The 12,686-nt window shown below is 49.7% G+C and overlaps 6 protein-coding genes across 6 annotated transcripts; 3 read left to right on the plus strand and 3 right to left on the minus strand.

Annotated features, from left to right (window-relative positions):
• Positions 1-561: 561 nt before the first annotated feature.
• Positions 562-2,537, plus strand: N7474_002868 (uncharacterized protein; the record flags this gene model as incomplete). The annotated part of the gene is made up of 6 exons (XM_057194283.1): positions 562-839; positions 904-1,093; positions 1,156-1,213; positions 1,275-1,312; positions 1,379-1,411; positions 1,461-2,537. 6 exons carry the CDS (start codon positions 562-564, stop codon positions 2,535-2,537), a joined length of 1,674 nt encoding a protein of 557 aa, XP_057055638.1.
• Positions 2,538-3,340: 803 nt separating this feature from the next.
• N7474_002869 (uncharacterized protein) lies at positions 3,341-3,604 on the plus strand (the record flags this gene model as incomplete). The annotated part of the gene is made up of 1 exon (XM_057194284.1): positions 3,341-3,604. One exon carries the CDS (start codon positions 3,341-3,343, stop codon positions 3,602-3,604), a length of 264 nt encoding a protein of 87 aa, XP_057055639.1.
• A 66-nt stretch (positions 3,605-3,670) lies between these two features.
• N7474_002870 (uncharacterized protein) lies at positions 3,671-4,790 on the minus strand (the record flags this gene model as incomplete). Its single annotated transcript, XM_057194285.1, has 3 exons — positions 3,671-3,856; positions 4,130-4,339; positions 4,623-4,790. 3 exons carry the CDS (start codon positions 4,788-4,790, stop codon positions 3,671-3,673), a joined length of 564 nt encoding a protein of 187 aa, XP_057055640.1.
• A 1,463-nt stretch (positions 4,791-6,253) lies between these two features.
• Positions 6,254-7,892, minus strand: N7474_002871 (uncharacterized protein; the record flags this gene model as incomplete). Its single annotated transcript, XM_057194286.1, has 3 exons — positions 6,254-6,663; positions 6,728-7,166; positions 7,230-7,892. The coding sequence occupies 3 exons, from the start codon at positions 7,890-7,892 to the stop codon at positions 6,254-6,256; spliced, it is 1,512 nt and encodes a 503-aa protein (XP_057055641.1).
• A 1,243-nt stretch (positions 7,893-9,135) lies between these two features.
• Positions 9,136-9,885, minus strand: N7474_002872 (alpha/beta hydrolase; the record flags this gene model as incomplete). Its single annotated transcript, XM_057194287.1, has 1 exon — positions 9,136-9,885. One exon carries the CDS (start codon positions 9,883-9,885, stop codon positions 9,136-9,138), a length of 750 nt encoding a protein of 249 aa, XP_057055642.1.
• A 1,818-nt stretch (positions 9,886-11,703) lies between these two features.
• N7474_002873 (polysaccharide lyase family 7 protein) lies at positions 11,704-12,531 on the plus strand (the record flags this gene model as incomplete). The annotated part of the gene is made up of 1 exon (XM_057194288.1): positions 11,704-12,531. One exon carries the CDS (start codon positions 11,704-11,706, stop codon positions 12,529-12,531), a length of 828 nt encoding a protein of 275 aa, XP_057055643.1.
• Positions 12,532-12,686: the final 155 nt, after the last annotated feature.

Genomic DNA, 12,686 nt, shown 5'->3' on the forward strand with positions numbered 1-12,686 from the left:
ATGAGCTGAAACGCAGGATGAAGCAGAAGCGCACATGGGTATAGAAATGAACGGAGGAGGACCCGGCCGTGCGCCATGTGGTATCGTGCCGGCGCTATCCCGATGCGACACCCTTGTCTCAAAGAGACCCGACCCCAGCTTGCGGCGACGCCGTCGAATAGGACACTGGCGCCGACCAGCTTTTTCGGCATCCAAGCTCACTTAGCTCGGTCCCAACCTTGGCCGACCCCGTTCATCATTCCGCCGATAGTCGGCCTATGGCGCATTTGATCGTGAGAGTCCGGCGATTCTCTGGTGCGTTTCGCAGAAGCATGGAGTAGTGGCGAGACTGGAGCATACGGGGGGTCCAAGTGCGGAGTGACTTGGACTCGCACACTCCCGGCGTTTGCAACTCTCTTTGTTTCCTCCAGACTTCCCCGCATTGCACTCAGGTTTGCCTTGGCCCAGCATGACTATTAAAAGGCCCCTGGGCACTCGTTGCCTATCACCTTTTCTTTCTATTGTATCCTTCAAACCTCGCACTTGTGCTATTCCAACCGTGACATACCATAGTTCCCCACGATGACAGGCGGAGCTAAAAAGCCAGTTAATATCTTCCGCTTGAAGAACCTGGGCGAGCCCAAGGAAATATTCAATTGGAAACTATGGTTCGCAGTCATCTCGTTCGGTTTGATGGGAGCTGCGCGAGGCATTGACGAGGGTCTGATTTCCGGCGCTTTCAACTCCAAGGACTTCCAGCGGTACATCAACTACAGTTCCTACAGCGAGGTCGAGCAGACCAATATCAAGGGCAATGTCTCGGCCATGGTCCAGATTGGATCAGTAGGTGGTGCTCTCTTGTAAGCTCAACCATTTCCTCTCTCTTGTGAGCTGATGATAAACTAAGCCTTCCCGGTTCAATAGTGCCTTCTTGGTCTGTGATCGCATCGGCCGTATCTGGGCAACTCGTCAGCTCTGTGTCCTGTGGATCGTGGGTATCGCGATTTTCATGGGAAATAATGGAAGTCTGGGGGCCGTGTATGCCGGTCGTTTCATCGCTGGACTAGGAGTCGGCCAGACTGTCGTTGTTGCCCCTGTCTACCTGGCTGAAATTGTGAGTGCTGGGGAATTTGAAGACGTTGAGAATATTTCAATTTTTCTAACTAGCAATCCCAGGCTCCTGCCGCCATTCGTGGTCTCTGCACTTGCGTCTTCACGGGCTTCGTGTATCTCGGTACATTCTTCCTGTCCGCCAGGTAGATAAGTCTCTGAATAACTAACCCTGTCACATATAGGCATTGTATTGGCTTACTTTGCGAACTACGGATGTCAGGTAGGTTTTTCTCGGCTACAAATAACCAGTGCAATGTGGGAAACTGTATGACTGACACTCAAGCAGGTCAACTTGGGAGACAACACAAACAAGAGATGGGTTAGTAAAGCAAATCCAGATTTCGGGGGCTGGCGCTAACTGCATGTAGGAGGTTCCTACCAGTCTCCACATTATGTTCGCCGGCTTGATCCTTCTTCTCTCCTTCCTCCAATATGAGTCTCCAAGATACCTTGTCAAACAAGGCCAGTTGGATAAAGCCATCGACAACCTCTCTCGTATCCGTAATCTACCCTCGGATCACGAGTATGTCGTGAAAGAGATGAACGCGATTCAAATGGCGCACCAGGCAGAGATAGAGGCGACTATGGGATCGGGCCCGATGGGTGTCATCAAGGAGACCTTTTTGATCCCATCCAACCTCTACCGTGTCTATCTCACCCTGATGGCTCAGATTCTGTCGCAGTGGTCGGGCGCTGGATCGATCACACTTTACGCTACTGATCTGTTCAAACTACTAGGCATTACGGGTAATAACGAGAATCTGCTAGTGACAGCAATCTTCGGGATCATCAAGCTCGTTGCCGCTATCCTTTGTGCCCTCTTCCTAGTCGACGTCATCGGTCGTAAGCGCGCTCTGCTTCTCGGCATTACTTTACAGGCTATCTCTATGATCTATGTCGCTGGTTTCCTGACCGCCGTGCCGGAAATGGGCGTGGTAAATGGTTTCAAGCTTCCGCAACATCAAAAGGGCGCTAGTGAGGGAGCGATCGCCATGATCTACCTCTCCGGGTTTGGATGGGCCCTCGGCTGGAACTCGATGCAGTACCTGCTGACCGCGGAACTGTTCCCTCTGCGGATCCGTGCGCTAGCGACGTCGCTGGCCATGACCTTTCACTTTGCCAACCAGTACGGTAACTCCCGCGCCGTGCCCAACCTGCTCCTTCCCGCCGCCGCTGGTGGATTCAGCCCAAAAGGTACTTTCTGGTTCTTTGCGGCCGTCACTATTATTGGTGGTGTCTGGGTCTGGTTTAGTGTGCCCGAGACTGCTGGTCGTACGCTTGAGAGCATGGACCGGCTGTTTGAGCTACCATGGTACCAGATCGGCCGGCATGGCAACCAGGATGCGGAAGAGCGGGACCAGGTGGTGGATCAGAAGGTGGAGATGATCGCTGCTCATGGAACCTCTCAGCATGTGGAGAGGCAGGACGCGTCGGGCCGTGTTTGAAGAACCGTCTACCGTCGATATTTTGCTGACCTTCTGGGTCTGATATGTCATACTACTATGGACTATGCGATCCGGGGAAGTAGCGTTGCGACTCAAAATGGGTCGAACGATTCGATTAGAACTTGGCCCAATCCCTGAAGAAGGCTCTCAAATTGTTCGTTCGTAAGATTGTCCATCTTTGAAAGAAGTATATAGCCAAAATAATTCGGCGTAGAGGGCCCTTTTGAAAATGCATGTGGATATTACCGATCCGTGCTATTTTAGTGATTTCGTCGGAGAGAACAGTGGTAGTCAGTGGAGGGACAACTGAGTTTCTTTGCTTAGCCCGAGGACAATCAAGAGGGCAAATGGCGGGAATCTATGGGTCGAACATGCTCCTCTACACTGGAGGGTTGTTGGTGAAAATAGGGATATCGATGGTCGATAACGATGACTTTTTTTGGGGGAGGAGTGGAATTATCTATGGGAAGAAGGGAATGACGGCAGCAAAAAAAAACAAGTAGTTTTCTCCCCTTTAAACTGACTGCTGCGAGAGACTCAGTGTGAATACTGAAATCAGTTTGCCAAACATTATGTCAATCCTGCACACACTCTCAGGCCACCTGCGTTTCCCGATACAAGCACCCCCAGCTACGGCTAGAGATTTTTTTCCACCAAGTGTTTCCTGAAATCCGGCTTGGTTCTGTTATTTGTGGTCCGATGACAAGCGCCTAATAATATCTGCGTGCCTCGGGGAGTGTCTAGGTCTCGACTTTCGATAATAACGTGCAGATATTCTGTCGAGTTATGCTGGGCTTCTGTAAATGTGGGAATTTTACCCTTTTTTCAAGTTCCTCGAGGATTCCCAATGCCATCAGGATAACGATGCCTTGTCCGTTGGGTGGGTGCTCCCAGATCTTTACGCCCTGATTTGTGCCATCATCAGTCCCGAGCTGTATGAGCTGGAGCTGGTGGATGAGGAGGCGTATGAGCAGTGGCGGAGGGATGAGCGATTGACTGTGTTGGAGGAGATGCTGACTGTTCGGGCTCAGGCTCAGCAGTTTGTGGATTGGCCTCTTGACCCTTGAATTGGAGTGAGACGGCATCAACATCTTGGTCGCCAGACTCGGCGTGACATTTTAAATCATCGGGACTTAAATAGCCGCCCAGTCCTGTGCAACCTTGACGAGTTTCTCTGCGACGTGGCCTTCATAGAACCCCTTCTTGCCGTCAGCTGCTAGTGCACGGAAGTTCTGGGCGAGGGTTGGGTTCTTCATGATTTCGCTGGCAGAGGGACTTCTCACGCCATCCTTGACTGACGGGTCTACCTTGAGTAGTTCCTTGAAATTCGGGGATGCAGAACGGAGGAGATTCCAGTGATCACGTCAGTGCATTTGGTTCGGACAGAAGGGCGGTCTCCCTTCTCCAAATGCCAGCTTCCTTTACTTTGTCGATGAGAATAATCAGGGCGAAGTGTGGTCTCCATTACAACAACAAGATGCTCAGACAGCAGCGAGCTATGTGCTGGGAACGGCAACTCCTGAATATCTCTATTTCACCGAGACAAAGTCCCATTCTCATGAGTCTTAGCACATCAATGTCGAATCAGTTACAAAGGAAGACGACAACTCAGAGACCTGAAATCCTTCCTCCGCCAGCTCGATGGCCGGAGCAAGGATCTGCTTCAGAGAGAGCTTGCCACTGCCGAACCTCTCAACCGTGTCAACCCATCCCGCCGCCGCATCGGGTGTCGTCACGGCCAATGCGCTTGTCTTGGAAATCGATTCCGTCTGATCGGGGCAGACGTCCAAATCCGCTTTGATCTGCTCGAGGGTTGCGTTGGCAGGGTATCAGCCAGAACCGTTCATGGCACGGATGCTTTTCGTTTCGGCGTTATGAAAAACAGAACATGTCACTTCTAATGCCAGTGGACGACGGCTTCTGTGACATTTAATGCAGCAGCTATGGCGTGGAATGGTAAGATTTTTCTTCCCTCGGAAGAGTATCTGATGCTAGTAAAGTTACTTGCCGACAGCTACAGCGGCGTCCTATAGAATAGACAAATGAGCGTGTGTTACGCGGTAACAATGGATAGATCGATCGTACCGCAGCATTTCCTCCCTCCCGCAGAATTCTCTGTCTCGCAGCGGCGGCCAGGGGTTGAGTGCAGGTTACTATCCCGTTCGTACTATGATGGACGACACTTCTCCTGCTGGCAAACGGGAGGAAGCTCGGATTCTGTCTGGAATAGACAGCCTTCGAGTTGAGAGGCATTGTCACGCCTGCAAGCCGTAGAGGGATCGGGCTTAGATGAACAATCTAGTTTACACCTGTATTCATAATGCGGGCAACCAGATTGCGGGATAGACGAGAGGAAACGAAAAGAGGGGTGTCATTGTTCTGACTAGAAAAAGGGAAAACCATACACGGTAAAATTGGAGGACGTTCGTGTATCGGCGAGACTCGGAGAGTCAAGTCTAGAGTGAAGAGTCATAGGGACCAGTTGATAAGAAAGTGGGGTGCTGCGATAATTGATACTTTTGCGAATCGTAAATTGGATAAAGGACCTTCCACTTCTGGCGAACGTTACGGTCAACCCCACCACGATTGTATATTAGTTAGTTGGTACGTAGGCCAAATCTTATTTAGTATTATTGTGAACGTTTTGTTTGTTCATCCAGTTCGGCTCCCTTCCGACGATGATGTCCTTCTCGGTCGTCCAATGACATGCAGCTAGGCGGTGCCAAGATCGCCTTCGTTCCCTCAGCTAAAGGAAAACGAAATCTGCGTCGGGGAACGGGAGTAGAGAACGGAGAGCAGGATCTCGGGATGATTCTGCGGAGACCTATTTAATTTTCTTTTTTCTTTCTTCCTTCTGCCGAACGATTTTGACAACTGATTATCTCCGGCTACTCGCTATGGGACTCTCTGATGTTGCCCTTAGGTTACAGTGGCACGTGGACCCCGAAAGTTTTGCCGTTTTAGGTATAGTCAACTTTCGTCCGACGCTAAATAACCGTCGACCAAATATATGAACTCGGAAAGTTTGAAACCTGACAACCCCCACGATTACCGCTGTTTCCGCCGCCAAAAAATTCCTTTTTTTTTTTTTTTTTTGCATACAGTCTTCTGCGTAATAATTGCCTGCACACGTTGAGACATCGTTTCTGACAGACGCATCATGATATTTATCGATTAATCGTATGTTTGTAATATCGTTACTAGGCATCAACGCCATCGATTCGGGATGAACCTTATGTCTTATCCTTCAATAGTGTCCACACGTTCTCGATTGGACTCAAATCTGGTAGTTTTGAAGGCCAATCCGTAACCCCAAGTCCCATATCCTCAAGCGCATCGCGTACAATATACGCAGTATGCGTCGAAGCATTACCTTGTTGAAAATTTCCGTCTTGATTTGCAAGTAAAGTAGGCAAGATACAAGTTTTAAAACCGCATACTCCGTCACTTCGCTCCAATCATACTTAGATAGATAGCACCTTTTCATACAAGAATAGAACCGCGGGACTGAGAAGCCACAATGCGATATCTCAAAGGTATAGATAGGTAAGTAGATGGACAGATAGTTAGATTATAATGATCGATAATAAAACTACGTGGCCCAAGCGCCCTCCCTAGGATTTCGTTTTGCGAGTATGCTAAATGTGGCACTTCACCGATACATACATACACACGCACACATAGGTCAATGAACCACCATTATCTAGATCTCATGCTTAGTAGACGTATCGGAATCGGCGGTTCTGAATATCCGTCAGATCCAAGAAGGCCAGGTCGACCACGGACACCTCGTCCTCAGCCCCAGCTTGCTCCCGGTCTCTCTTGGCGTTCTCCCATGCCGTGAGCTGTCGGAGAGCAAGTGCCAGCAGGACCACGGCGGACATGGTCACGATCAGGGTAATCTTGGCCGCGTCATAGCTGGGTGCGTCGGCGTCCTGGAACAGCTGGGGGCCGATTAGATTGCCCACACAGAATGCCATCAAGGTCAGAGCGTTGCGCATCGCGCGCTTGGTATATCCGCTGGTGTTGGCGGAATTCCAACTGTAGATTATAGGAAGCATTGCCGGGCATGCGTTGAGGAGATAGACGCCGAAGAGCTTGCCCACTTTATACTGTTCACTAAGACCTGTCACAGGGAGAGCGATTAGATAGTGGATCATTCATCATCGTCTTCCAAGGAGCATTCATACCCAGGAGCAAGCCAGCGCCAAGAATACTGGGTATCGTAATGATGGCAATCATGTAGGAGCGGTGTCCAATGGCGCCGATGAGGTAGGTAGCCCCAACAGTGGCGATGATCGAGACGGCCCCTGAAGGCATCTGAATAATGGTGGTGCGCTGCGTGGAGAATCCGAATGTCGCGATGATGATGCTGGAGAAGTTGGACACGGCACCGTTGTCGATCATAGCCAGGAGAGTGATGAAGAATAAGGGCCAGGTCTCCTTGTCCTTGAATAATAGCTCCACCAGCTGGTACGGCTTGAAATGCTTGTTTTCAACACCGGTCAAGTTCACGCGGACGTGTTCTATGGCAGCAACTTTCTCTTCGTGGTTGAGGAAGGAAGCACTCATAGGGTTGTCCGGAAGGAGGAAGATGATGGCGATTCCAACCACCGTAGTAAGACATCCCTGCAATTCACCTTGGTCAGCTTCCAGTGTTCTCAAGATGATTACAGACCAAAATCAACCTACCATGAAAAGGAAGAGAATCTGCCAGTTCGCCAATGCGGTGGAGTTCACATGCTGAAAGCCATACGAGATAGCGGATCCAACAATCTGGGCCACTCCAATCTGACTGTACCACAAACCTGTCCGGCGCGACTGTTCCGGCTTGGTCCACCACATCCCCGTGATGAGGATGAGAGATGGCGCCACAGAGGCCTCGAACACACCGAGGAGTATACGAACGATCATCAGAGAGGCATAGCTTTGACAAGCGGCGTGGCAGGCAACGAGAATGCCCCAACAGGTGACATTGATTCCAATATACTTGCCAATGGGGAAGCGCTGCATGAGGTACGCGGTGATCGGCTCCGCGACAAAGTAACCGACGTAGAAGATGGTTCCGATATTGTTGTACTCATTCCCTTTCAGGTTATCCTTGATTCCCATGACGGCCGCATAGTTTAGCAAAGTCTTGTCAAGATACTGCAGGAAGTAGATGCTCATCAGGATGGGCATGATTCGCAGGTCAATTTTCCACCTCAACGCTCTGCTTTCCGCGATATCAACGGCCCCGGCCGCATGCTCCCGCGCCAGGAACATCAGCGCCGCATCGCCGTCCTCATACTTCTCAGGGGGTGTGGTTGGCTCCTGAAGGACTTCCTCGTTCGCGATATTTTCTTGGTTCTCCATGTTGCCTGATTGACTGAGATGAGGTTCCTTGACAAACGACCAGGAGTGGGAGCTCATGCTTATATGATGTCCCTGCCATAAGGTTTGCCGAACATCTGTAATGTGCTGGTTATCTGAAGCCCATATCAGCAGCGGAAAATAATAACTATGGTTTTACTAATGTTCTTGGGCCGAACATGTACCCCTCTCACTTATCGGAGTCAAGGGCTATCTGTGCCGCGTAGTCGCCCCACGCCCCTGCCGGTATTTGGTGCTTCTTACATTAGAGTTAACGCCTATCTTCTCCCTTTGCTCTCTTAAGGAGGTACGCCTACGAACCATGCCAGAACCAGTCTGATCCTCACCCCCCATGGATGTCAACGTCTAGGCATCTTACACTTCGTATCTATTGGCCGGTTAGTAAAGCCTCTGGCACGTTCAGGGGACTAATCTGGGTGAGGTAGTCAACTCTCACTTATAGCACGCCCGGAAATATCTCACATCGGGATATAGCACCAAATTTCCAGGAACGGACCCACTTTTCCACTTTTTACCATATAAACAGACCACTTATGGCGCACCCGGTTAGAACACACATTCTTCCTCCATGTCTGCTTGATATACCGAACTGACCAATCACAATGCAGCATTCAGTCTCTCTTTCGGCCAAGATGCTCGCCACTAGGCGTGCCAGGGCATATCAGGCGCCCAGAAACAGGCTCTACGTGTCTATGCATCTGAAACGCACCCTACAACCTCTAATATCCGAGCGATCAGATGCACCTGGCGCTGGAGCAAGAAGGCGTGGATGCGCAGTGGAATTATGGGAGAATTATTCCGCTGTTTTTACAGGGATATTGGCAAGCAAAAACGAATCCTACTTTTGCTTGACAATTTCTCCGCACATCTATCCGCGCGTGAAGATGCGCCACTACCGTCCAAAATTAAGGCGCTGTTTCTCCCGGCAAATGTGACGTCGACTTACCAACAACTAGACCAAGGAAAATAATCCGGAGCCGGAAGCATCACTATCGGAGAAGATGGATGCTTTTGATGATTAATATGCTTGTTCGGAATATTGATCCTCGAGAGAAAATGAACCTTGACTATACCCTACGCTGGACTACCCAGGCATGGCGTAATAATGTGCTTGATCAGGCTATATAGAACTGCTTTAACAAGAGTACTGTCACAGGTCGAGTGATCAGGCAGAAGTGTCGCCAGATAGCGGTCTGATTCTTCCGTTGCCAACACGGATATTACTTTATTTTGGCAACATTTGACTCACAATGCGAACGATCTCCTCCGGTTGGCTCAAGAAGGGGCAATGGCCAGCATCGATCGTCTCAACGATCAGCTTTCCCCCCGCGTTCACAGCGTCCTGGACCATGCTCTGCTGCAAAGGATGCATGATTGCCATGTCCTGGGTACAGTGCACGTATGTCGTAGGAAGATCTTTCCACGGGGCTCCTTTCATCGGACCCAAAGCTGCACCCCAATTGTGGGTCACATTCCCTCTCGCGAACTCCTCAGCAGTCTCGGGTTCAAGATCATTGTAGAAGGATTCGGGTGCGTTCTTAGCAAAGACAGTACCATCTCCGTTATTGCCGAGATCTACTTCAGATTGAAAGCCGTATTTGGTGATCACATCTTCCAGCGTACTCCCGGGCTGCAGTAACCACGCACTGAGGTAGATCAGAGATACGACCCCATTACCACCGCTAGCGTACAGGTCTTTGGTGATAGCTTCCGAAGCAACCATGCCGCCGTAAGAATGGGCCAAGACCAGAATAGAATGGCCCGCATCAATGAGCTCCTGGGCTACTTTCCGGACTGCCGCCACATCATGTTCGCGTAGTGCAGTTGGGGGCCGTTTATCACCGCATGAGGGGAGGCGGGGACATTGGACCACAAACCCCGCTTTGCGAAGCCGATTGCTCAAGGCGTCCCACGCTGGTGGGAGGAAGTAACCACCATGGACAATGAGTATTGCTGTGGGTTTTGCGCCTGTCATGATGGGCGTGTCGTAATGCATCTTTCGGTCACAAGTATGAATGGGAAAGATCAACCTTGGAAGTTTGGTCAAGAGATTTAATAAGATAATATTGGCAGATAGTGATAACCATGTGAATCTTAAATGAAAAATGACTAGTCGAATGTGCCGCACTTGACGTCAGCGTGTTCTCGCAGGATCAACTACCTTGCAGAACGACTTTAGTTGTCGGTTGCCGCCAACCCACTACGCCGCAATGGCCGAGGCCGCCCCGCGCAATGTTGTATAGGACACTTGACTCGAAAATGATAATCAATATGAACAAAGTAATTCATGGGGCCTACCCCCTCATTGACAAGGGCCACGCAGAGTACTGAAGCTTATAAGCGGGGTTTCGATCCAATAACCGTAATGGAATGGGTTAGCGCAAGGCAATCCGATATCCCGATATTATTGGTAAATTTGCAGTCGGGTCGATTGATGGACTCTTTTCTATATTGGCAACATTTGAGAGTTTGTCTCGGGCTTGGTTTGAAATCATTGCAGATACTCTAGCCGGTATATATACGCTAAGCAGTCTATTGATTATAATGGTTTTAGGGCCTATCTTAAAAAAGTTTATGAGTTAGTAATATTGGTGATGGTAAGGGTAGAGCTTCGGGAAGTAATTGGCCTCTTGAGCACTCGTAAGAAATGTTTTAAAGCCTAGATAATTCACAATTTGAGTCACTTGATCATTGCCGGATCGATACCTGCACCGAATGCCCTCTTTGCACCACCGATTCGGATCCAATGACCCGATAGTTAGAAAAGCTCAGTGGTCTCGTTGAATCTTATGCTGTTGTTTTCTGAAGCAGAAGCAACGGCGCCTGTCGTGGTCTGTATCTTCATGAAGCGTACATCTCGGGTGCTAATAACAGGGGCCAGATCAATCGTATTATGCTTCAAGTCGTACCCCTTCTGGATTTTGTGGTTCGTGTGAATTTGAAAGTTCGTGCTCCCATCCGTGGGAGGTTGAAATACTGAATCATAGCCTTCACAGGTACCCATATCTGGAAGCTCCAGGACATTCAGGCTTTGAGAAATTAACTCCTCTAAGTCTCCATGCCTTTGGAAGTCAATTTGCAGAGTAGATCCGGATACTGCTTTTATTGTAGATCCATTCGTTCCCAAACAAAACTGCTGATGCCCTATAATCTGTCCGGGCTGGAGACCGAACGCCGAAATGTCCACACAGCCAATTTGGCTTAGAGATGTGTCGGATGCTGCCAAGGAACTGCATTGGGCTGAATCCCACGCTGTGGGGATAACAATACAAAAGGAAAATCTCTAAAAACTATAATTTCCTATAATTCTCAGTCCTAGGCGGTAGTTACTTTGAGGCAGTTCGGAAAAACAGGGTTCACCCGGTGAAGTCTTTCGCCCCCCGAATTGACCGGAGCACTACCTGGCCTGCATAACCGTCAATGATGATCTACTCACAATGTTCCTGGTTTCATACGAGTCTCCGTTGATCAATAACCACATCGCCCGTGACTTCAGCGGCAAATGCTAGTACGAGTTTCCACAACGGGTAAGTGGATCATGCAATGCCACCCTACGATCTGCAGGATAACAGGCTATTCTGAGTTAACCCGTCTCATCCACCAATGAAACGACTCCATTGTTGATGAATATCATTATACTAGGGCGTTTCATATTCTTCAGACACGGAGTTTGTTTGTCTTAAATATACTCGATCGCCGTAGTCTTACCCAGACCATATATATCAAGGAATCTATTCCCCTCATTCCAGGAAAAGGGAAACGTCGTTACCCATTTCCCCAACCAACATCCACCATGAAGACGAATATCTTTTCCTCTATCTTGCTGCTTCCTTCTTCGGTGCTCGTGCTAGCTACACCGATGAAGGACCACATGCACGCAATTCGTGCACCCTCCATGTCGTCATCCAGTTCTTCATCCGCAACTCCATCCGGAACAAAGACAAGCTGCGCACCAGGCGGCTACATGTCCGCCTTGGGCGACTTTGACCTCCAACTCCCCATCGCAGCCTCCAGCGGTGGATCTGCCGAACAAATATCCGCAACAGCTGTTGCCGGCTGTAGCGGCTACCAGAATCCAGACTGGTTCTACTGGAACACGGCCAGCTCGTACCTTGTGATGAAAGCACCGCCGACCAGCACGCCCTGCGCCAAAACATCAGGCAGCAAGCATTGCCGCACCGAGCTCCGCGAGGCAGACCCGTCGAGTTGGAGTCCCTCCGGGACGAACACGATGACCGTCAAGCTTAAGGTTGCGCAGGCCGATGACGGCGATTACGGCACTGTCATCGGGCAGGTGTTTTCGGCAAGTTTTTCAAAGCCTATCATAGAGCTCTACTATAACCCGCAGGGGGTTGTTACTGTCGGCCTGGAAACGACGACTGCGGGAGGAGATGAGAACTTCACGAAGATTGGAACGATTCCGGAGAATACCGTCTTTACGTATGAGTTGAACTACTCAAATGATGAGCTCACGGTGTCTCTTAACGGAGGGACGGCCAACCATTTCTCGGTTACGCCGTTAGGTACGCCGGATGCTTACTTCAAGGCTGGTGACTATAATCAGGGGGATAACGTGGCTAGTGAGGTTGATATCTACTCTATTGACGTGGTGCACTCCTGAAGCATATGCGGATGAAGGGAAAGAAGTATTACAGATACCCTCACAAACAGATCTAGGGAATAATAGTGAAATCAAAGAATCTATTTTTGAAGTCCCACGCCTGTACCAGAGGAATAGAAAGTAATATATAGACACAAAAAGAAACGAGGTATATG

The sequence above is a fragment of the Penicillium riverlandense genome (genome assembly GCF_028828495.1).
Source record: "Penicillium riverlandense strain IBT 135883 chromosome Unknown utg000002l_segment0_segment0, whole genome shotgun sequence".
In the NCBI taxonomy this organism is placed as follows: Eukaryota; Fungi; Ascomycota; class Eurotiomycetes; order Eurotiales; family Aspergillaceae; genus Penicillium; species Penicillium riverlandense.